General features: G+C 38.8%; 1 protein-coding gene across 2 annotated transcripts in view; it reads left to right on the top strand.

The window, feature by feature from the left end:
• The window catches only part of PDGFD (platelet derived growth factor D), a 257,912-nt gene extending 238,457 nt beyond the window's left edge, over positions 1–19,455 (top strand). For both annotated transcript variants that reach the window (XM_054437607.2, XM_054437608.2), the window contains exon 7: positions 16,829–19,455. In XM_054437607.2, coding sequence (XP_054293582.1) covers positions 16,829–16,954 — 126 coding nt within the window. In that variant the 3' untranslated portion in view covers positions 16,955–19,455. The remainder of the gene's footprint in view (positions 1–16,828) is intronic.
• Positions 19,456–22,229: the final 2,774 nt, after the last annotated feature.

The raw sequence follows: 22,229 nt of genomic DNA, 5'->3' as shown, positions 1-22,229 counted from the left end.
ACAGAAAAAAAAGAAATATGATGTTATTCATTTACAGGATATGACTGGACAATCTAATAAGCAAAACCTTAATTCAATTATATCATTTAATAAATTTGGCCCAATAAAGATAGCAAAATATAAATTGTCAAAGATCTTTTTATTTTCTAAATATGAAGTATATTTCAACTGGAAACGCTCAGTTTATTCTAATTATTATTAAGTGCTGCTCAGGGAATCAGCTCTTGGATTATGCAAAAATAGACAAAAGTAAAAGAATATAGGAGGAACAAAAACTTAAAGAGCGCAATAACCTTAATAATAGTAACAATGGCATTTATTGCTTGACAAAAACTATTGTAAGTAATCATTAGCTCATTTAGCACCCCATCAACAATATTGTAAAAATGTTGCTATTTTTATTCTTTTTTTATAGGTGAGTAAACTGAGCCCTAGGAGGATCAGTAAGTTGGCCAGCATGGCCTGGTCAGCAAATCACAGAGCCAGGACTCCAACTCCAATCCACTGGTTCCAGGGTCTATGTTTTTTCTTAATCACTAGTAATATATAGTACTTTATTGAGCATAAAAGATAGGCCGGGTGCGGTGGCTCATGCCTCTAATCCTAGCACTTTTGGAGGCCGAGGTGGGTGGATCACCTGAGGTCAGGAGTTCAAGAACAGTGTGGCCAACATGGCAAAACCCCGTCTGTACTAAAAATACAAAAATTAGCCAGGCGTGGTGGCAGGCACCTGTAATCCCAGCTACTCAGGAGGCTGAGGCAGGAGAATCACTTGAACCCGGGAGGCAAGAGGTTGCAGTGAGCTGAGATCGCGCCATTGCACTCCAGCCTGGGTAAAAGAAACTCCATCTCAAAAAAAAAATTACATATATATATATATATATATATATATATAGAGAGAGAGAGAGAGAGAGAGAGAGAAGACTGAAGAGGAGTTAGAGCTGTTCCGTGACATAGGTAGCAGCTCTAATTACTTTATTATTGTGGAAACACATGCAAGTCACTAAAGTTTAGACTCAGTTTTCATACATGTGAAACGGGACTGAGAAATTAATAAATCAGATAACCCCTTCCAGAGTTGCTCTGAGGGTCAAATAAAGTAATGCATATGAAATATATTTTGCAAGATGTTAAACATCATGCAGAAATATGTTTTAAAATATGAAGCAAACATTATTGTTAGGAATTACTGTTTGAGTTGCTCTCCATCAATGTCCACAGCAATCCCGTTACTGGGTATATACCCAAAGGATTATAGATCATTCTGCTATAAAGACATATGCACACATATGTTTATTGCAGCACTATTCACAATATCAAAGACTTGGAACCAACCCAAATGCCCATCAATGATAGACTGGATAAAGAAAATGTGGCACATATACACCATGGAATACTTTGCAGCCATAAAAAAGGATGAGTTCATGTCCTTTGCAGAGACACGGATGAAGCTGGAAACCATCACTCTCAGCAAACTAACACAGGAACAGAAAACCAACTGCCACATGTTCTCACTCATAAGTGAGAGTTGAACACAGGGACACAGGGAAGGGAACATCACACACCAGGGGCTGTTGGTGGGTTGGGGGTGGGGGGAGGGATAGCATTAGGAGAAATACCTAATGTAGGTGATGGGTTAAAGGGTGCAGCAAACCACCATGGCAAGTGTATACCTACGTAACAAACCTGCACGTTCTGCACAAGTATCCCACAACTTAAAGTATAATAGTAATTTTTAAAAAGTGTCCACCACAACAAAGGAATAGATACTTCTCTCTAAACAAAATCTCCAGCTTTGTAAAACTGTTTTTTGGAGGCTTTTGTGGTGGTGATGGTGTTTTGGTTTCGATTTTTATTCTGAAAACAACACAAAAGTCGTAATAAGTTAGGAGGTAACTTCTGGATTAAGCAAAAATGAGTATGTAATAATTGATATTTTCAACTTAGAAAATGTAGGAAATTGTTCCACCATGACCATACTTACTTCAGACAGGGAAACATTATTTTAGACCTACATGGAACATATTTTCTTAGTCATAAGAATTGCTTACTCCACCCCACTGTTTTCAAAGGAAAAAAAATGTTCTCATATCTAGAGAATGCTATCATCTATGTTCATTGTGTTTTATTTTTGTATGAACTGATGAACTCTAGATTGGATGTTGTCCTTCACTTCTAAGAACGTGAATTTTATCATACCCCAAGGATAAATGCAGAATGCAGTAATCAGGTTATAGTTAAAATAATCTAGGAAGTGACAAGGTCTCTACCTAGTAGTAACTGTGAGGAAGAACATTCCAGGTCAGGACTTTGATGTATTTGTGGAGTGCTTTATTTTTATCTTGACTCTATGCTCAGATAGAATTTTTAGCTTGATTTAAAAAATTACTTATTGTGGGAACAGCAGAGTGAACCATAGACCCCCAAAGACCCTTGCCTCCCAGCCAGTTAGTTCTGAAGAACACTGAAGGCCTGGCTACCCTCCTCCTCTTAGTTCCTTTCTTGTCTCTCCACACAATAACCATTACTTGCAAATTTCTGTTCTCAATTAATGTGTAGAGGGGAAAACTCTTGATCTCTTTGTTCAGTCGCATGAGTGGGTTTGAAACATTGGCATCCTTTGAAACTGTATCTAAAGCATCTCTTTAAGACATGTGTCCTAATAATATTTTTACTTCTAGAACTCTGCAAAGCTCTATAAAATCACTCAGTCAAGTGCCGGACAAAAGGAAAAATAAACATCCATCACCAGCCAGTAACTGCTTACCTGGAACAAACACTCCTGTCATATGCCCTTGAGACTCCTGAAATACCTTTGAGATGTGTCACAATTATCACTGTCAAGTGCCCTGTGGGAAATAGCAAAAGGCTTATTCCATTTGCAGAAGTGGGGGTTGCTTGAGCCTAGTCTCATTAGGGAAAAATTCTAGTCCTTTATTCTGAATTCTGTGTCTGTATTCTTACCTCTGAGAAATGAGAAACCAGTTTCCCCAGCTCATGGTTGCAACTGATGAGATGTGAAATGAGTTTCTGTGAAAGATGAGCACCCTTAAGGGGGTAATGAGACCTTGTCACATAACAGGCTTGTGTGATTCTCCACAAATATTTCAGTGCTCAACCTTAAGGAATTTAAATCTGGGAAACTGGAAAGCTTCTAACGAAGCTAATATCATTGCTTTTTTCACAGGTCATATTAGTTCTCCTCTAGGGTTTTGAGCAGTTTTCACTGTGCAGTAAAATGTGACTATCTTTATTACTTCTTGCTCTCAAAAGTTTGTACGTACCCTGTTGAAGTATTTTTCTTCTTTCTTAACAATCATTCTATGCTTCTTGGAATATACTAGACATAGAGTAGGAAAAATACCTTTTCTTCTACTCTTCCTAGGTTCATGGCTGAGGCCACTATAACAAAAGACAGAATAACAAAGGAAAAGCGTACTCATTTATTGAATATGTTTTACATGACACAGAGGCCTTGGTAAGGAAGTAAAGACCCAAAAAAGCGGTTCAACCTGATAATTTTTTACAGTAAGTTTGATAAAGTGTGGATAGTTGTGGAGAAATATGATAGGGCAGAGTATGATCTAATGGTAATGAACTGGGGAAAATTAGCAAGGCCTATTTGTTCAGATTCTTCTTTGTTCTACCTTTGTCTTCGGAGATAAGGATTCTTAGGCCAGGAGCAGTGGCTCAATGCCTGTAATCTCAGCACTTTGAGAGGCCAAGGTGGGATGATCCCTTGAGGCTATGAGTTCAAGATCAACCAGGTCAACATAGCGAGACCCCCATCTCTACAAAAAATAATAATAATAATAAATTTAAAAAGGAATTATTTTTAAGTAGCCAAGTGTGGAGGATGTGTCTGTGGTCTGAGCTACTTGGGAGGCTGAGGCAGGAGAATTGCTTGAGCCCAGGAGTTCAAGGTTGTAGCAAATCATGATCATGCAACTGCACTCTAGCCTGAGTGACAGAGTAAGACCACATCTCAAACAAAAAGGCAGGGGGGAATTCTTTCTTCTGGGTATAACAGGGACACCTCTCACATGAGGGTCTTATGATTTGCTACATGGGAAGGTCAGAAAATGCTAGGTTTTATGACCTCCTTCAGGATGGAGGGTGAGGGGAAGGTCAGAGTGATCTTTCTGCTTTTCTTGTTTTCTCAAATTCCTTCAGCTTAAAACATTTGGGAGTACAGTGTCCTGAACCCCATCATAGGATATAAAAGATAATTTGGGTAGTGATTTTTGTTAAAGGGAGGATTCCAGAAAAACGTATTGTGTAGACAATTAGAAGAAACTATTATTTCAGTTCTCTTCTCTTGATAGTGTATAATGAAGGAACAGGATATTCCCTAAAAGTATAGTGACCTATGAAATTATTACTCACTGTTTTTCATGATTTGGTGCCCTGGCTATATCCATTTAGTTAACAGCCAAAAACATAGGAAGCATCAGAGAGATAAAGATAGATGTTAATTTCCTCTGTTCTTCCTCTCATAATTTCGTCAGGATGCTTGACATAACCACCTGCACTGTCTAATAGATCTTCCTGTAGTGATAGGGATAACCTGTGTTTGCAATGTTCCATATGGTAGTCACTAGCAACATGTGGCTATTGGGCACTTGAAATGTGTGTAGCACAAATAGAAACTAAATTTTTAATTTTATTTAGTTTTAACTAATTTAAATTTAAATAATCACACAAGGCCGTGACTACCTTGTTGAATGGCACAAGCCTAGACCTATCTCTGATTCTGGCACATTTATAGCATCTAGAATCATTTATACATCTGGACAAAATGAAAAAAAAAATGACTTCTTGTTTTAAGGTAGAATTTTGTATTAAACATTTGCATTTTATCACAGTTTAAGAGTTAGGAGATGTATTAATAAATTGGTACAGATTATCCTCAATGATGGTTAGATTTAGATTTTTTTTTTTTACTTTTCAGTGTGTTTATGGGGGTATTAATGCATTTTCAACTTAAAATATTTTTAACCTCCAATGGGTTTATCAGGATATAGCCCCATCATAAGTCAACGAGCATCTGTATTTATACATGAAACATGAGGTTAGAGTAGTACACTGTTGACCTTCAGATTTGAGGTAAAAGAATAGTACTTTGTTTTTACATGTTTGAAACGTCTGTTATTGAAAAAAAAAGTACCTAAATTTTCAAATTGAGACCAAAGAAACAGAAAATAAATTTTGCGCAAGGAGTTTTCATTCTCTAGCAATAGGGAGGGAGTTTTTGAGTCATGATTATACCTAACCATAACTAAAGTCAAGAAAATCTCTTCTGTTATTTTTTTGGAAACCTCATAGCTAGAACTTGTGAAGTCTCTCTGCCTCTTGTCCTTTCTCCACCTTTGAGTGAAGCCTCATGGTTTGTGGTGTTTTCCTACCAAGAGAGGGCAATAGAACAGAAAACTTGCAAGACTAGAAAAGATGCGGGTTCTGGTTCCAGCTTTGCCACACGGAGGGGCAACTGAGGACCAGCCACTTAAAACTTCCCAGGGCCTCAGGTTTCCTCACTTAATCCCCATAATAACCTACAATTTTGAGTTCCCAGGCAAACCTGAAATTACATCATATTCATTATCTGTTGTTACACTTTATCCTGCCCCTGAAATCTTATTGAAATTGTTTAAGGAATAAAAACAAATTGGTGGTTGAAATGCTAGGTAAATGCAAAAAGAATAAAGATATGATCCGGAACAGTAAATGTTTATAGACTGCTTATAAAAAAGTTAATTCACTCATCTTGACAATGGAAATGATAACACCTGTGCTTCTTACCACCTGGGGATACTGGGTGAATGAAGGCATCTGAAGACTATAAAGTACAAGACAGATGTGGGTGGAATTAGATGAGAGCCTGGTCTGGCTTTCTCAGTTCTGATTACATTTCTTCCCTGATGACTCACTTACAAGTTAGTGAACTCCTTGTTTAAGTATTACAAACTTCACACCCTCTCCCTTCTCAATCTAGCTTCACATCAGGCCTTCCTGCCAAAGTGGCAAACTTGCCACATGGGGCAAGGTACTCCCCAAGCAGACAAGGCCCATCTGTGTCATGAATGATACGCAATGCTAATGCCATGCTCTGAAATTTAGTGCCCACCCAGGCTTTCCATTATGTTTTCTGCAATGGGTAGGCCGAACATGTAGTCAATAATCCTCTAAGGTGCTGTCAAAATCATTTAACTATTTAGTTCTGTGAAGTTAAAACTGCAACTGAGTACACCTCATAGTAACCCTAGAGTCTCACAGAACGCATCTATTTGAAGTAAATATGGAAAGATGTCATGATTGCATTTTCAAAATTCATGAGCATGTTATAAACCCCCGCTATAACCCAGCTTTTTGTCACCTTCAAGCTTAACTTCTTAGTATAACAGTGTTGAGCTGTTTGTCATTATGTCTTTTTAACTGAGTACTATGTCTTGGGACTTGATATCAGTCCTTCTGTTATAATGCCAGCCACTGCTGTGATTATTGCCAGCAGGTTGAGTAATTACTGAGGGAGAAAATAATATGTTATCCCTTCTCAAGATATTTTTGCTTGTAGTCACTTAGGTTTCAGAATAATTCACTAGCATCCCTTAAAAATATTGACTCTGTGTACATTTTTTATAAAGGCTATAAGCACGAAAGAGATCAAAAGAGAAGCTTTTTTTTTTTTTCCTTGAGAAACTGTGTGTGCCAAAAACAGCCTGCTTTAGAAGTTAGGAAGAGGCCGGGCGCAGTGGCTCATGCCTGTAATTCCAGCATTTTGGGAGGCTGAGGCAGGCAGATCACTTGAGGTCAGGAGTTCAAGACCAGCCTGGCCAACATGGCAAAACCCCATCTCTACTAAAAATACAAAAATTAGCCAGGCATGGTGGCACATGCCTGTAGTCCCAGCTACTTGGGAGGCTGAGGCAGGAGAATCACTTGAACCCGGGAGGTAGAGGTTGCAGTGACCCGGGATCACACCATTGCACTCTAGCCTGGGCAAGAAGACCAAAACGCCATCTCAAAAAAAAAAAAAAAAAAAGGAAGAATCTTAAACTCTTAATGATTTGGGTTTATATAATGCATTTGTCCTGAAATATGTACTTGTGTTCCTATGTCAGCCATTAATTTGAGAACTGTTACAAGGCCTTAACAGCCTTTTTTGATATTCTCAATAAACAAGAACCTGACTCAGCAGATAGCTTTTCTGCCTGGGATTGTTTTGTTAGTGTAAATAGCTTTATGGTGAAGATTTATTGAGAGGTTTAATGGCAACAAGGTGAGTAACGGTAGTTAAATATCTTTTGTGATGAGGTAATTTGCAAAACTGAGCATCTTTGATTTTGTACGGTGGTATGAAACCCACCAATTGGCTCAGTCACACTCTAGTTAGTAGACGTCAACTTTCCCTGGCTTTGTGTGGTTTTCCAGAGTGGAGAGGAGTCAAGATCCCCATTTGCACCCATAGGTGTTAAGAAACGCTGGTTGCCCCCCAGTGGATTTGTTATTTCCGGTTGTGTGCTTGCAGCTGCGAATCATAGCGCAGAAAATAAGAAAGTGCTGCGTGAGGGTACCTATTAACAAGTGCCCTTCAGCTCCTATAATTAATTCAGTGTTCCTTCCCTTTAAAGGTGACCAGGTAACCTATAACCAGCCAGTTTGCTTTCTCAGATAAAGGCTTTTCATTTTTCTACATGCCCTCAAATCAGCCTTGCCTTCTTCCTCCTTTCAATGCTGTGTACCTGAACCTAAGACTATTACATGATCTGAAAGCTTTGAACATCAGTGCTGTGATCATCCAGTAAGGCAGTCCAATTTCCACTTTGTTCAAATAGTGCTTTCCTCTCTTGTCTGGGAAAAAGTGTCTGCCAATTCATTTTTCTCTTCTTATCAGCAAAACACATATATACCGTGCTCACGTTGCTTAATATAAAACACAGAGAAAATCCCTGAACAATCAGAAGACCAGTTAGAAAAACTGCCCAGGCTCTTGCTCTTATCCCAAAGCACACACTTTTGTTTGCCATCAAATGAGAAAGCAAATCGACAGAGCTCTGATTTTACAAGTGCCAGTCATCACAAATTATTAGGCCTTGATAACAGTCTTCTTTAAACAAGGAATATTTATCATATGCTCAGCTTCTTAGGAATAATTTCCCTCTCCTGCATCCCCTAGTTCTCAAATCTCTTTTACAGGCCAGATAGTCTTGGAAAATAGCAATTAATTCATCTTGGAGAAATTCTTGGCAAAGTTATGGGAGTCCAAACCCCAACCCCTTCCAAGGTACCTATTGTAAGTGCAATAGAATTGCAGGAGATGATAATAGAATCAACTATCAAAACTGGCTTTTGGACTAGCTTTACCAATATCATAATTTCTGACACTTTGTCTACCTAAAGAACTTTCTTAGGGTATTCCTTCCTCCACCCCCTGCCAAATTTGTACTCACAAGTCTCTTGAAGTTTTTCTACAAACAGATCTCCATCTTCCATTCTGCATCAGGAGAGTGCCCTAACTTGATTGAACATTAAACAAATGCAGTGATTTATTCCCTGCCTCACTGGACCATCTATGGAACAGCATGGCAAAATTCTAAATGAAAGGAATGTGCGGACTGTGACGCATGAGTGCAGGGGACTCTAGGCATCTAACTTTCACCTAGGACGAAAGTTCAAGCAAAGCACCACAGGTCTCCCTGCCCGTTCACATGGGGAGCCAGACACACCCTTGAGACATAAAAGGAAATTGAAGCCATGTTAGAGAGGCCTCAAGTCAGAATATGCTAGGAGCTTAAATGTCCTGATCCCAGGTCCTGGTCCCAGGTCCAAGTCAGGGGAAGACCCTGGACAAGGTACTTATCCTCCTTTAGTATCTCAATATAAAGTGGGCATAATGATACTTTTTCCACTATGTGAAAGACTTGTCTGAGGGTAAAAAGAAAAAAAAAAATAGTGCCTGTGCAAATTCTTCAAAAACTGTAAAATGCTATAGAATTGTTTAATGGTGCCATGACCAAGTTTAAAATCTAAAAGGAAAATGGGACAAAATCAAAAATAAAGGCTAACCGGGATCTAAGAACATAGAGTAAATAATATACTAATCTGACTATGTAGTATATTAGAAAACAAGAATGGAATTTTACCAAGTATATGTCTATGTGATAGCTAATATTTCACTAAATGAAGGCCACTGCAGGGAAGAAGGGTTGGCTTCTATTTAACTACTAATTTAAGAAATTGTGTTTAAACTTATGAATTTAAAAATTAATGATATACTTATTGATTTAAGAAATGCTGTATTGATACACAGGTATTAATATACAAAGATTTTAGTGGAACCTGATTTGTTTTATATGGTAAAGGATATTACATGTTAACAAATATATAAAAACATAAAACACATTTTACTTATTTATGGCCACTAATGACCTTCACCAGGGCAACATGTTGTGTTTTCTTTTTTTTTTTTTAATACTTTAAGTTGTGGGGTACATGTGCAGAATGTGCAGGTTTGTTACATAGGTATACATGTGCCATGGTGGCTTGCTGCACCCGTCAACCAGTCATGTACATTAGGTATTTCTCCTAATGCTATCCCTTCCCAAGTCCTGCACCCACCACGGACCTGGTGTGTGATGTTCCCCTCCTTGTGTCCATGTGTTCTCATTGTTCAACTCCCACTTACAAGTGAGAACATGTGGTGTTTGGTTTTCTGTTCTTGTGTTAGTTTGCTGAGAATGATGGGTTCCAGCTTCATCCATGTCTCTACAAAGGACATGAACTCATCCTTTTTATGGCTGCATAGTATTTCATGGTATGTATGTACCATGTTTTCTTTATCCAGTCTATCATTGATGGACATTTGGGTTGGTTCCAAGTCTTTGCTATTGTGAACAGTGCCACAATAAACATATGTGTGCATGTGTCTTTATAGTAGAATGATTTATATTCCTTTGGGTATATACTCAGTAATGGGATTGCTGGGTCAAATGGTATTTCTGGTTCTAGATCCTTGAGGAATCACCACACTGTCTTCCACAATGGTTGAACTAATTTACACTCCCACCAACAGTGGAAAAGTGTTCCTATTTCTCCACATCCTCTCCAGCGTTTGTTGTTTCCTGACTTTTTAGTCATCACCATTCTAACTAGCATGAGATGGTATGTCACTGTGGTTTTGTTTTGCATTTCTCTAACAACCAGTGATGATGAGGTTTTTTTTCATATGTTTGTTGGCTGCATAAATGTCTTCTTTTGAGAAGTGTCAGCTCATATCCTTTGCCCATATTTTGACAGGGTTGTTTTTTTCTTGTAAATTTGTTTAAGTTCTTTGTAGATTCTGGATATTAGCTTTTGTCAGATCGATAGATTGCAAAAATTTTCTCCCATTCTGTAGGTTGCCTGTTCACTCTGATGACAGTTTCTTTTGCTGTGCAGGAGCTCTATAGTTTAATCAGATCCCATTTGTCTATTTTGGCTTTTGTCGCCATTGCTTTTGGTGTTTTAGTCATGAAGTCTTTGCCCATGTCCATGTCCTGAATGGTACTGCCTAGGTTTTCTTCTGGGTTTTTATGGTTTTAGCTCTTATATTTAAGTCTTTAATTCATCTTGAGTTAACTTTTGTATAAGGTGTAAGGAAGGGATCCAGTTTCAGCTTTCTGCATATGGCTAGCCAGTTTTTCCAACACCATTTATTAACTAGGGAATCCTTCTTCCATGGCTTGTTTTTGTCAGGTTTGTCAAAGATCAGATGGATGTAGATTGTGGTGTTATTTCTGAGGCCTCTGTTCTGTTCCATTGGTCTATATATCTGTTTTGGTACCAGTACCATGCAGTTTTGGTTACTGTAGCCTTATAGTATAGTTTTAAGTCATGTAGCATGATGCCTCCAGCTTTGTTCTTTTTGCTTAGGATTGTCTTGGCTCTGTGGGCTCTTTTTTTGGTTCCATATGAAATTTAAAATAGTTTTTTCCAATTCTGTGAGGAAAGTCAATGGTAGCTTGATGGGGGTAGCACTGAATCTATAATTTACTTTGGGCAGTATGGCCATTTTCATGATTCTTACTATCCATGAGCATGGAATGTTTTTCCATTTGTTTGTGTCCTCTCTTATTTCCTTGAGCAGTGGTTTGTAGTTCCCTACACATCCCTTGTAAGTTGTATTCCTAGGTGTTTTATTCTCTTTGTAGTAATTGTGAATGAGAGTTCACTCATGATTTGGCTCTCTGTTTGTCTATTATTGGTGTGTAAGAATGCTTGTGATTTTTGCACATTGATTTTGTGTCCTGAGACTTTGCTGAAGTTGCTTATCAGCTTAAGGAGTTTTTGGGCTGAGACGATGGGGTTTTCTAAATATACAATTGTGTCATCTGCAAACAGAGACAATTTGACTTCCTCTCTTCCTATTTGAATACCTTCATTTCTTTCTCTTGCCTGATTGCCCTGGCCAGAACTTCCAATAGTATGTTGAATAGGAGTGGTGAGAGAGGGCATCCTTGTCTTGTGCCGGTTTTCAAAGGGAATGCTTCCAGTATTTGCCCATTCAGTATGATATTGGCTGTGGGTTTGTATAAATAGCTCTTATTATTCTGAGATACATCCAATCGATACCTAGTTTATTGAGAATTTTTAGCATGAAGGGCTGTTGAATTTTGACAAAGGCCTTTTCTGCATCTATTGAGATAATCACATGGTTTTTGTCATTGGTTCCGTTTATGTGATGGACTACATTTATTGATTTGCGTATTTTGAACTAGCCTTGCATCCCAGGGATGAAGCCAACTTGATCATGGTAGACAAGCTTTTTGATGTGCTGCTGGATTTGGTTTGCCAGTATTTTATTAAGGATTTTTGCATCGATGTTCATCAGGGATATTGGCCTGAAATTTCCTTTTTTTGTTGTGTCTCTGCCAGGTTTTGGTATCAGGATGATGCTGGCCTCGTAAAATGAGTTAGGGAGGATTCCCACTTTTTTCTCTTTTTTGAATAGTTTCAGAAGGAATGGTACCAGCTCCTCTTTGTACCTCTGGTGGAATTTGGCTGTGAATCCGTCTGGTCCTGGACTTTTTTTGGTTGGTAGGCTATCAATTACTGCCTCAATTTTAGAACTTGTTATTGGTCTATTCAGGGATTTGACTTCTTCCTGGTTTAGTCTTGAGAGGGTGTATGTGTTTTGGGAGCCAAAAAGGCCAAAGGGATCATGACCAACTCAGCATTCCACTGGAGGCTACTTGATCAAACAGCAAACTGTTTATCATGAATACAGAATGTGGGCAAACTTACTTCTGTGCCTGCCCTAGAAGGTTTACTGAGAGCCATCACTCCCTGGCACTGGCTCCTTGAGGTTATCTACTGGGACATCTAGAGCCTATTGTTTGAGGATTGCAGTCTTGCAAGCCTACTCTGGACCTAACAGCTGACCTCTTCTTTCAACCCACCTTCTCGCTATCTCTTTTGCCTAATAAATACAGAGGGTGGTGTAAAACTCAGGGCCCTTGTCCACTAGAGGCAAGGTGCCCCCGACCCCTACTTCCAAACATATTCTTTTGTCTTTGTTTTTTATTTCCACATTTGCCCCCTTTTCTTCTGTCCTCCAAGGACCATACAGGCTACATATGTGTCCAGGAATTTATCCATTTCTTCTAGATTTTCTAGTTTATAATATTCTCTGATAATAGTTTGTATTACTGTGGGATTGGTGGTGATATCCCCTTTATCATTTTTTATTGCATCTCTTTGATTCTTCTCTCTTTTCTTCTTCATTAGTCTGTCTAGCGGTCTATCTATTTTGTTGATCTTTTCAAAAAACCAGCTCCTGGATTCATTGATTTATTTGAAGGGGTTTTTGTGTCTCTATCTCCTTCAGTTCTGCTCTGATCTTAGTTATTTCTTGTCTTCTGCTAGCTTTTGAATTTCTTTGCTCTTTCTTCTCTAGTTCTTTTAATTGTGATGTTAGGGTGTTGATTTTAGATATTTCCTGCTTTCTCTTGTAGGCATCTAGTGCTATAAATTTCCTTCTACACACTGCTTTAAATATGCCCCAGAGATTCTGATACGTTGTGTCTTCATTCTCATTGGTTTCAAAGAACATCTTTATTTTTGCCTTCATTTTGTTATTTACCCAGTAGTTATTCAGGAGCCAGTTGTTCAGTTTCCATGTAGTTGTGTGATTTTGAGTGAGTTTCTAAATTCTGAGTTCTGAATTGATTGCACTGTAGTCTGAGAGACTGTTTGTTATGATTTCTGTTCTTTTGCATTTGCTGAGGAGTGTTTTACTTACAATTATGTGGCCAATTTTAAAATAAGTGCAATGTGGTGCTGAGAAGAGTGTATATTCTGTTGATTTGGGGTGGGGAGTTCTGTAGATATCTATTAGGTCCACTTGGTCCAGAGCTGAGTTCAACTCCTGGATATCGTTGTTAATTTTCTGTCTCATTGATCTGCCTAATATTGACAGTGGGGTGTTAAAGTGTCTATTTATTATTTAGACTCCCACTATTATTGTGTGGGAGTCAAAGTCTCTTTGTAGGTCTCTAAGAACTTGCTTTATGAATCTGGGTGCTCCTGTATTGGGTGCATGCATATGTAGGATAGTTAGCTCTTCTTGTTGCATTGATGCCTTTACCATTATGTAATGGCCTTCTTTGTCTCTTTTGATCTTTGTTGGTTTAAAGTCTCTTTTATCAGAGACTAGGATTGCAACCCCTGCTTTTTTGTTTGTTTGTTTTCCATTTACTTGGTAAATCTTCCTCCATCCCTTTATTTTGAGCCTGTGTGTGTTTTTTCATGTGAGATGGGCCTCCTGAATACAGCACACTGATGGGTCTTGATTCTCTATCCAATTTGCCAGTCTGTGTCTTTTAATTGGGGAATTTAGCCCATTTACATTTAAGGTTAATATTATTATATGTGCATTTGATCCTGCCATTGTGACGCTAGCTGGTTATTTTGCCCATTAGTTGATGCAGTCTCTTCATAGCGTCAATGGTCTTTACAATTTGGGATGTTTTTGCAGTAGCTGGTACCAGTTGTCCCTTTCCATGTTTGGTGCTTCCTCAGAAGCCCTTGTAAGGCAGGCCTGGTAGTGACAAAAATCTGTCAGCATTTGCTTCTCTGTAAAGGATTTTATTTCTCCTTCACTTATGAAGCTTGGTTTGGCTGGATATGAAATTCTGGGTTGAAAATTCTTTTCTTTAAGAATGTGGAATATTGGCCCTCACTCTCTTCTGCCTTGTAGGGTTTCTGCCAGAAGATCCACTGTTAGTCTGATCGGCATCCCTTTGTGGGTAACCCAACCTTTCTCTCTGGCTGCCCTTAACATTTTTTCCTTCATTTCAACCTTGGTGAATCTGAAGATTATGTGTCTTGGGATTGCTCTCCTCGAGGAATATCTTTATGGTGTTCTCCATATTTCCTGAATTTGAATGTTGGCCTGCCTTGCTAGATTGGGGAAATTCTCCTGGATAATACCCTGAAGAGTGTTTTCCAACTTGGTTCCATTCTCCCCATCACTTTCAGGTACACCAATCAAACGTAGATTTGGTCTTTTCACATAGTCCCAATTTCTTGGAGGCTTTGTTCATTTCTTTTCACTCTTTTTTCTGTAATCTTGTCTTTTCACTTTATTTCATTAATTTGATCTTCAATCACTGATATCCTTTCTTCTGCTTGATCGATTTGGCTATTGAAGCTTGTGTATGCTTCACGAAGTTCTCGTCCTGCGTTTTTCAGCTCCATCAGGTCATTTATGTTCTTCTCTACACTGATTATTCTAGTTAGCGATTCACCTAACCTTTTTTCAAGGTTCTTAGCTTCCTTGCATTGGGTTAGAACATGCTCCTTTAGCTCAGAGGAGTTTGTTATTACCCACCTTCTGAAGCCTACTTCTGTCAATTCCTCAAACTCATTCTCCATCCGGTTTTGTTCCCTTGCTGGCGAGGAGTTGTGATCCTTTGGTTGAGAAGAGATGTTCTGGTTTTTGGAATTTTCAGTGTTTCTGTGCTGGTTTTTCCCCATCTTTTTGGTTTTATTTACCTTTGGTCTTTGATGTTGTTGATCTTCAGATGGGGTCTCTGAGTGGATGTCCTTTTTGTTAATGTTGATACTATTCCTTTCTGTTTGTTAGTTTTCCTTCTAACAGTCAGGCCCCTCTGCTGCAGGTCTGCTGGAGTTTGCTGGAGGTCCACTCCAGACCCTGTTTGCCTGGGTATCACCAGCAGAGGCTGCAGAACAGCAAAGATTGCTGCCTGTTCCTTCCTCTGGAAGCTTTGTTCCAGAGGGGCACTCACAAGATGCCAGCCACAGCTCTCCTGTATGAAATGTCTATTGGCCCCTACTGGGAGGTGTTTCCCAGTCAGGATACATGGGGGTCAGGGACCCACTTGAGGAGGCAGCCTGTTCCTTATCAGAGCTCGAATACTGTGCTGGGAGATCGGCTGCTCTCTTCAAAGCCGCCAGGCAGGAACGTTTAAGTCTGAGAAGCTGTGCCCACAGCCACCCCTTCCCCCAGGTTGTCTGTCCCAGGGAGATGGGGGTTTTATCTATAAGTCCCTGACTGGGGCTGCTGCCTTTCTTTCAGAGATGACCTGCCCAAAGAGGAGGAATCTAGAGAGGCAGTTTGGCCGCATTGGCCTTGCTGAGCTGCGATGGGCTCCGCCCCATTCCAACTTCCCAGCAGCTTTGTTTACACTGTGAGGGTAAAACCGCCTACTCAAGCCTCAGCAATGGCAGACGCCCCTCCTCCCACCAAGCTCAAGCATCCCAGGTCAATCTCAGACTGCTTTGCTGGCAGGAGAATTTCAAGCCAGTGAATCTTAGCTAGCTGGGCTCCATGGGGGTGGGACCAACTGAGCCAGACCACTTGGATCCCTGGCTTCAGCCCCTTTCCAGGGGAGTGAATGGTTCTGTCTTGCTGGCCTTCCAGGCACCACTGGGGTATGAAAAATAAACTGCTGCAGCTAGTTCGGTGTCTGTCCAAATGGCTGCCCAGTTTTGTGCTTGAAACCCAGGGCCCTGGTGGCATAGGCACTGTAGGAAATCTCCTGGTCTGCCAGTTGCAAAGACCATGGGAAAAGTGCAGTATCTGGACTAGAGTGCACCATTCCTCCTGGTACAGTCTCTCATGGCTTCCCTTGGCTGGGGGAAGGAGATCCCCCAACCCCTTGCACTTCGCGGCTGAGGGGACACCCCACCCTGCTTCAGCTCGCCTTCCGTGGGCTGCACCCAATGTCTAATTAATCCCAGTGAGATGAACTGGGTACCTCAGTTGGAAATGCAGAAATCACCACCTTCTGCGTTGATCTCGCTGGGAACTGCAGACCAGAGCTGTTGCTATTCAGCCATCTTGCCAGCAACTCCAGGGCAACATGTTTTACTTCAACCAAAGATTTAGATATACCAGCATATTGTATTCATGATTGTATTCATTTTCCTTTCCATGCTAATAATATGCTCAAGTATTGTATTCATCTTTAACACATGCTTTGGTCAGAAGGATCTTTACAATAATATTTGGAACAGCACTTGGCCCAAAGCAGGCCCTTGGAAAGCTGTTAATAAATACCTGCTAAGACACATGAAATCATCTGGGTATTTCAGGTAGGTAATGCTGGGCATTACTTTGGGATCAATTGATTCTTCCACTTCAGGGAGTCAATTATTTGAAAAATGTGTACATTCTAATAGCAATGTATGCATTCTAATAGCAAGCCCATAGCTTCTGTTGGGTTCTCAATGGGCTAAGAAGTAGTTGTCAAAAAGGTAATAAGTAAGTGGCATCTGACTGAGTTGAACTCCAAAGGCTTTCTAACAGGAGATGTGCTTCTTGTCCTAGGTATTACAGTTTGAGCCTGGCCACATCAAGAGGAGGGGCAGAGCTAAGACCATGGCTCTGGTTGACATCCAGTTGGATCACCATGAACGATGCGATTGTATCTGCAGCTCAAGACCACCTCGATAAGAGAATGTGCACATCCTTACATTAAGCCTGAAAGAACCTTTAGTTTAAGGAGGGTGAGATAAGAGACCCTTTTCCTACCAGCAACCAAACTTACTACTAGCCTGCAATGTAATGAACACAAGTGGTTGCTGAGTCTCAGCCTTGCTTTGTTAATGCCATGGCAAGTAGAAAGGTATATCATCAACTTCTATACCTAAGAATATAGGATTGCATTTAATAATAGTGTTTGAGGTTATATATACACAAACACACACAGAAATATATTCATGTCTATGTGTACATAGATCAAATGGTTTTTTTGGTATATATAACCAGGTACACCAGAGCTTACATATGTTTGAGTTAGACTCTTAAAATCCTTTGCCAAAGTAAGGGATGGTCAAATATATGAAACATGTCTTTAAAAAATTTAGGAGATAAATTTATTTTTAAATTTTGAAACACAAAACAATTTTGAATCTTGCTCTCTTAAAGCATCTTGTATATTAAAAATCGAAAGATGAGGCTTTCTTACATATACGTCTTAGTTGATTATTTAAAAAGGAAAAATATGGTTTCCAGAGAAAAGGCCAATACCTAAGCATTTTTTCCATGAGAAGCACTGCATACTTACCTATGTGGAGTATCATAACCCGTCTCCAAAACCAGGCCATAATAATATAAGTGCTTTAGAAATTAAATCGTCGTGTTTTTTATGCATTTTGCTGAGGCATGCTTATTCATTTAACACCTATCTCAAAAACTTATTTAGAAGGTTTCTTATTATAATCCTACAAGAGACAGCGTATAAGCTATAACAGAATTTTGAATTGTTTTTCTTTGCAAAACCCCTCCACAAAAGCAAATCCTTTCAAGAATAGCATGGGGATTCTGTATGAATCTTTCCAGATGGTGTTCATTGAAAGATGCGGGTGGTAGAGAATTTAAAAAGTGAACATGGAAACATCGACATAACTGGAAATTAGGTGGGATATTTGATAGGATCCATATCTAATAATGGATTCGAACTCTCCAAATTACGCCAATTAATTTAATGTATCTTGCTTTTGTGTTCCTGTCTTTTTGAAATGTAGACATGGATTTATGATGGCATTTTATGTTTGGCAGGCCATCATAGATTATTTATAACCTAAAAGCTTTTGTGTATCAAAAAAATCACATTTTATTAATGTAAATTTCTAATCATATACTTGCTTACTGTTCTGATTTCCTGTTTCTGAACCAAGTAAAATCAGTCCTAGGGGCTCTGGTTCTTAATCTATGGAGCTTGCTTTAAGAATCCAGTTGTCAATTGTGGTAACACAAGTTTGGCCCTGCTCTCCTACTGTTTAATAGAAAACTGTTTTACATTGGTTAATGGTATTTAGAGTAATTTTTTCTCTCTGCCTCCTTCGTGTCTATTTTAAAGGAGACTAACTCCAGGAGTAGGAAATGATTCATCATTCTCCAAAGCAAGAGGCTTAAGAGAGAAGCACCAAAATTCAGATAGCTCAGGGACTGCTAACAGAGAACTATATTTTTCTTATTGCCTTGAAAGTTAAAAGGAAAGCAGATTTCTTCAGTGAGTTTGTGGTCCTACTAACTACAACCAGTTTGGGTGACAGGGCTGGTGAAGTCCCAGTGTCAGATGAGTGACCTAAATATACTTAGATTTCTAAGTATGGTGCTCTCAGGTCCAAGTTCAACTATTCTTAAGCAGTGCAATTCTTTCCAGTTATTTGAGATGAAAGATCTCTGCTTATTGAAGATGTACCTTCTAAAACTTTCCTAAAAGTGTCTGATGTTTTTACTCAAGGAGGGAGTGGTAAAATTAAATACTCTATTGTTCAATTCTCCAAAATCCCAGAACACAATCAGAAATAGCTCAGGCAGACACTAATAATTAAGAACACTCTTCCTCTTCATAACTGCTTTGCAAGTTTCCTGTGAAAACATCAGCTTCCTGTACCAAAGTCAAAATGAACGTGACATCACTCTAACCTGAACAGCTCACATTGTAGCTGTAAATATAAAAAATTAGAGTGTTCTACCCAGTTTTCAATAAACCTTCCAGGCTGCAATAACCAGCAAGGTTTTCAGTTAAAGCCCTATCTGCACTTTTTATTTATTAGCTGAAATGTAAGCAGGCATATTCACTCACTTTTCTTTGCCTTTCCTGAGAGTTTTATTAAAACTTCTCCCTTGGTTACCTGTTATCTATTGCACTTCTAACATGTAGCCAATAAATCTATTCGATAGCCATCAAAAGAATAAAAAGCTGGCCATACAAATTACATTTTAAAACAAACCCTAATAAATCCACATTTCCACATGGCTCATTCACCTGGAATAATGCCTTTTATTCAATATGTTCTTATAGGGCAAAACACTTTCATAAGTAGAGTTTTTTATGTTTTTTGTCATATCGGTAACATGCAGCTTTTTCCTCTCATAGCATTTTCTATAGCAAATGTAATATGCCTCTTATCTTCATGAAAAATAAATATTGCTTTTGAACAAAACTACTCCATTATTTAGTACTCAATTGCAGTTTTAAAAGGTGTACACTGCTAAAAAAGAAAGAAAAAAAAAGAAAACTTCCAGCCGGACGCGGTGGCTCAAGCCTGTAATCCTAGCACTTTGGGAGGCCGAGGGGGGTGGATCACAAGGAGATCGAGACCATCCTGGTCAACATGGAGAAACCCTGTCTGTACTAAAAATACAAAAATGAGCCAGGTGTGGTGGCGGGCACCTTTAGTCCCAGCTACTCAGGAGATTGAGGCAGGAGAATCACTTGAACAGGGAGGCAGAGGTTGCAGTGAGCTGAGATCACGCCACTGCACTCCAGCCTGGGCTACAGAACGAGACTCCTTTCAAAAAAAAAAAAAAGAAAGCTTTTTTTCACAAATGCAGCAAACTGTTTGGAATGACAAGATTGAGTGATTTCTGAAGGCTTCATTTTATAATGCCTGAAAGAACAACACTCTGTTCCCCAACTGCAGGCTTCTGTTCTGTCTTTGTCCTGCAGCTGCACAGTGAGGCAAGACTTGGGTTTGGTTTTGTTGCTGCTTTGTTGCTTCTTCATTTGACTGTTTCCCCATGAGTCTTATAATGAATTATGTTCTCCTCTGACATTGTTCCTCACCTAAGAAAATCCACAGCCCTCTCTTCCTTGAGGCCTGAAGTCAACAACATTACAACCTCATTTCCCTTTTGTCCACCTCCTTTTCCCATCTGGGTGGACACCCCAGCCAACTAGTGATTCAGTGTTATCAGTTCAGAAAGACCAGTTTAGGAGCTACACTCCTATATATCATTTGCTTTGTAATTTGTGAAGAGGCACATAGCATAAAGAGAGCTCTTCTAGCTGCAATGCATATGCAAGAATTTTAGCTTTTGATTATAGCCTAATCTTTATATCATCCTGCTGGAAACAAAATAGCAGCTGCAGTGTTGAATGAAACTCTGCCATTTTAGTGGTTTTAGGTCATTTGGGGAATGGGAGTGAAGACCTGTATTCCGTTGCAAGAATTAATTTTACCTTCAGAAATACTAGCTAGTGTGTGAGCATGGAGGAGGTATGAGGACAGAGTCGAATAATTCTGTGCCTAATAGCTAATTCAAGTAACTGGGGTTTTTATGTAAAAAGTCATAATAGTTATATATATATATGTATATATATGTGAATATATGTGTATATATGTGTATATATGTATATATGTTGCATTTTAATACAAAGACATTAAGAATTTTATTTCATTTCCTGAAATGTTCACATGTCCAGTTTTATTCTGGGAATAACTCAACAGATGTCTAAATTGTTGATACTCTCCTAGGTTCCTCATAGAATATTAAATTAAAATTCATAGATTAGTATTCATGCCTGAAGTCCTAGGAAATACAATTTTGTTTATTGACAGCCCTAGTCAAACATGCTAGAAGACAGAATATTTATAATTCACTGGTTTTATTGACATTCACTCAAATTTTGTTGTTTTTAAAGATCAAGTTAAAGACTACACAGACCTTCAAAACTTAGCATAGCGCACTGGGATATCTCTCAGATAAAATAGGCATCAACAAGGGATAAGCAACTAACCACTTAATGTAAGACTTTATGCTTGCTTTTCTAGTTATATTTCTTAATTTTGCAAACTAATTTGTGTCTTTTTTTGAATAAATTTAATTTCTACAGAGATGTCTAAAAATTATTTAGCAGACTACATTAAAAGAGAGTGGAGCTAACTTCTTAACAAAGGTTAATATACTCAGTGCAACAAGCTGTGGACCAAGAAATCTTCATTTTCCTACAAAATCATTTGACTTTGTGATTATTTTAAACTGTTTATACTTATTGCCAGGTTTAGTGACCAGAAACCAAATGTTAAAATCATTCTTAGATTCAGTTTACATTTTAAATAATATACAATACAAGTTCCTTTTTAAGAACTAAGGTCTCTAACCTGTTTCTGGTTGAGGTCATATTATAAATTTCTCCTCTTAAGGCCTTCTAGTGTTTTTCTAAACTTTCCTTTCTCCCTGTGTCTCCCACAAGCTTCCTTTCTCACCTGCTTCTACTAGTCAGTCTTCAAGTCAGAGAAAATCAGGATCAATATCTGCTTTGGGAAAGACAGGAGATCAGTCGAGGAGATCAACTGTATGGTTACCCAAGTGAGCAATTAATAGGGTAAAATTCCCAACTGCTTTAAGAAATCACTGCTTTTTGAGAGTCAAACACATCAGGTGAATATTTTTCAGTACTGTCCACTTTGGTGCAAACTTCAGGATATGGTGGTAGATATTTGTTGACTTCTGTCAATAGAAATTTAACCACAGTCAGTCTGGGGAAAATTGACTAAATTAAATGTTTCATTCATTCATTCAACAGCAAATACATTAAAGCCCACTATGTATCAGACATGCTTTGAGGCTTGAAACACAAGATTCACAACAGAGGATAAAACTAGAGAAAGATTATTCTAGGTAAGATCAACAGGAAGAACAAAGGTCTCCCAGCAAAAATGCGTAAGGTAAGTGTGGGCAGTTTAAAAAATATAAAGTGATCGAAAGGAAAGAAAAGGAAACTGTAGGCAAATGAATTTAGTCTTTTACATTTACGAAAGGAAGCTCCATGAGGACCTCTGAGCACAGTGGGGGCTGTATGTGTCATAGAGCACCAGACAGAAAGTTAGAAGGTCTTGGTTGTAGTGATTAGCCTGCCACTTTCTAAACCTATGTTCCCTCATTTACACACTCAGATATGTAAGATGTTCTGTAGGTGTCTTCTGGCAGAACA

The sequence above is a fragment of the Pongo pygmaeus genome, chromosome 9, assembly GCF_028885625.2.
Source record: "Pongo pygmaeus isolate AG05252 chromosome 9, NHGRI_mPonPyg2-v2.0_pri, whole genome shotgun sequence".
Taxonomy (NCBI): Eukaryota; Metazoa; Chordata; class Mammalia; order Primates; family Hominidae; genus Pongo; species Pongo pygmaeus.
The sequence above is the reverse complement of the archived record's forward strand: the minus strand, read 5'-3'. Positions and strand labels throughout refer to the sequence as shown.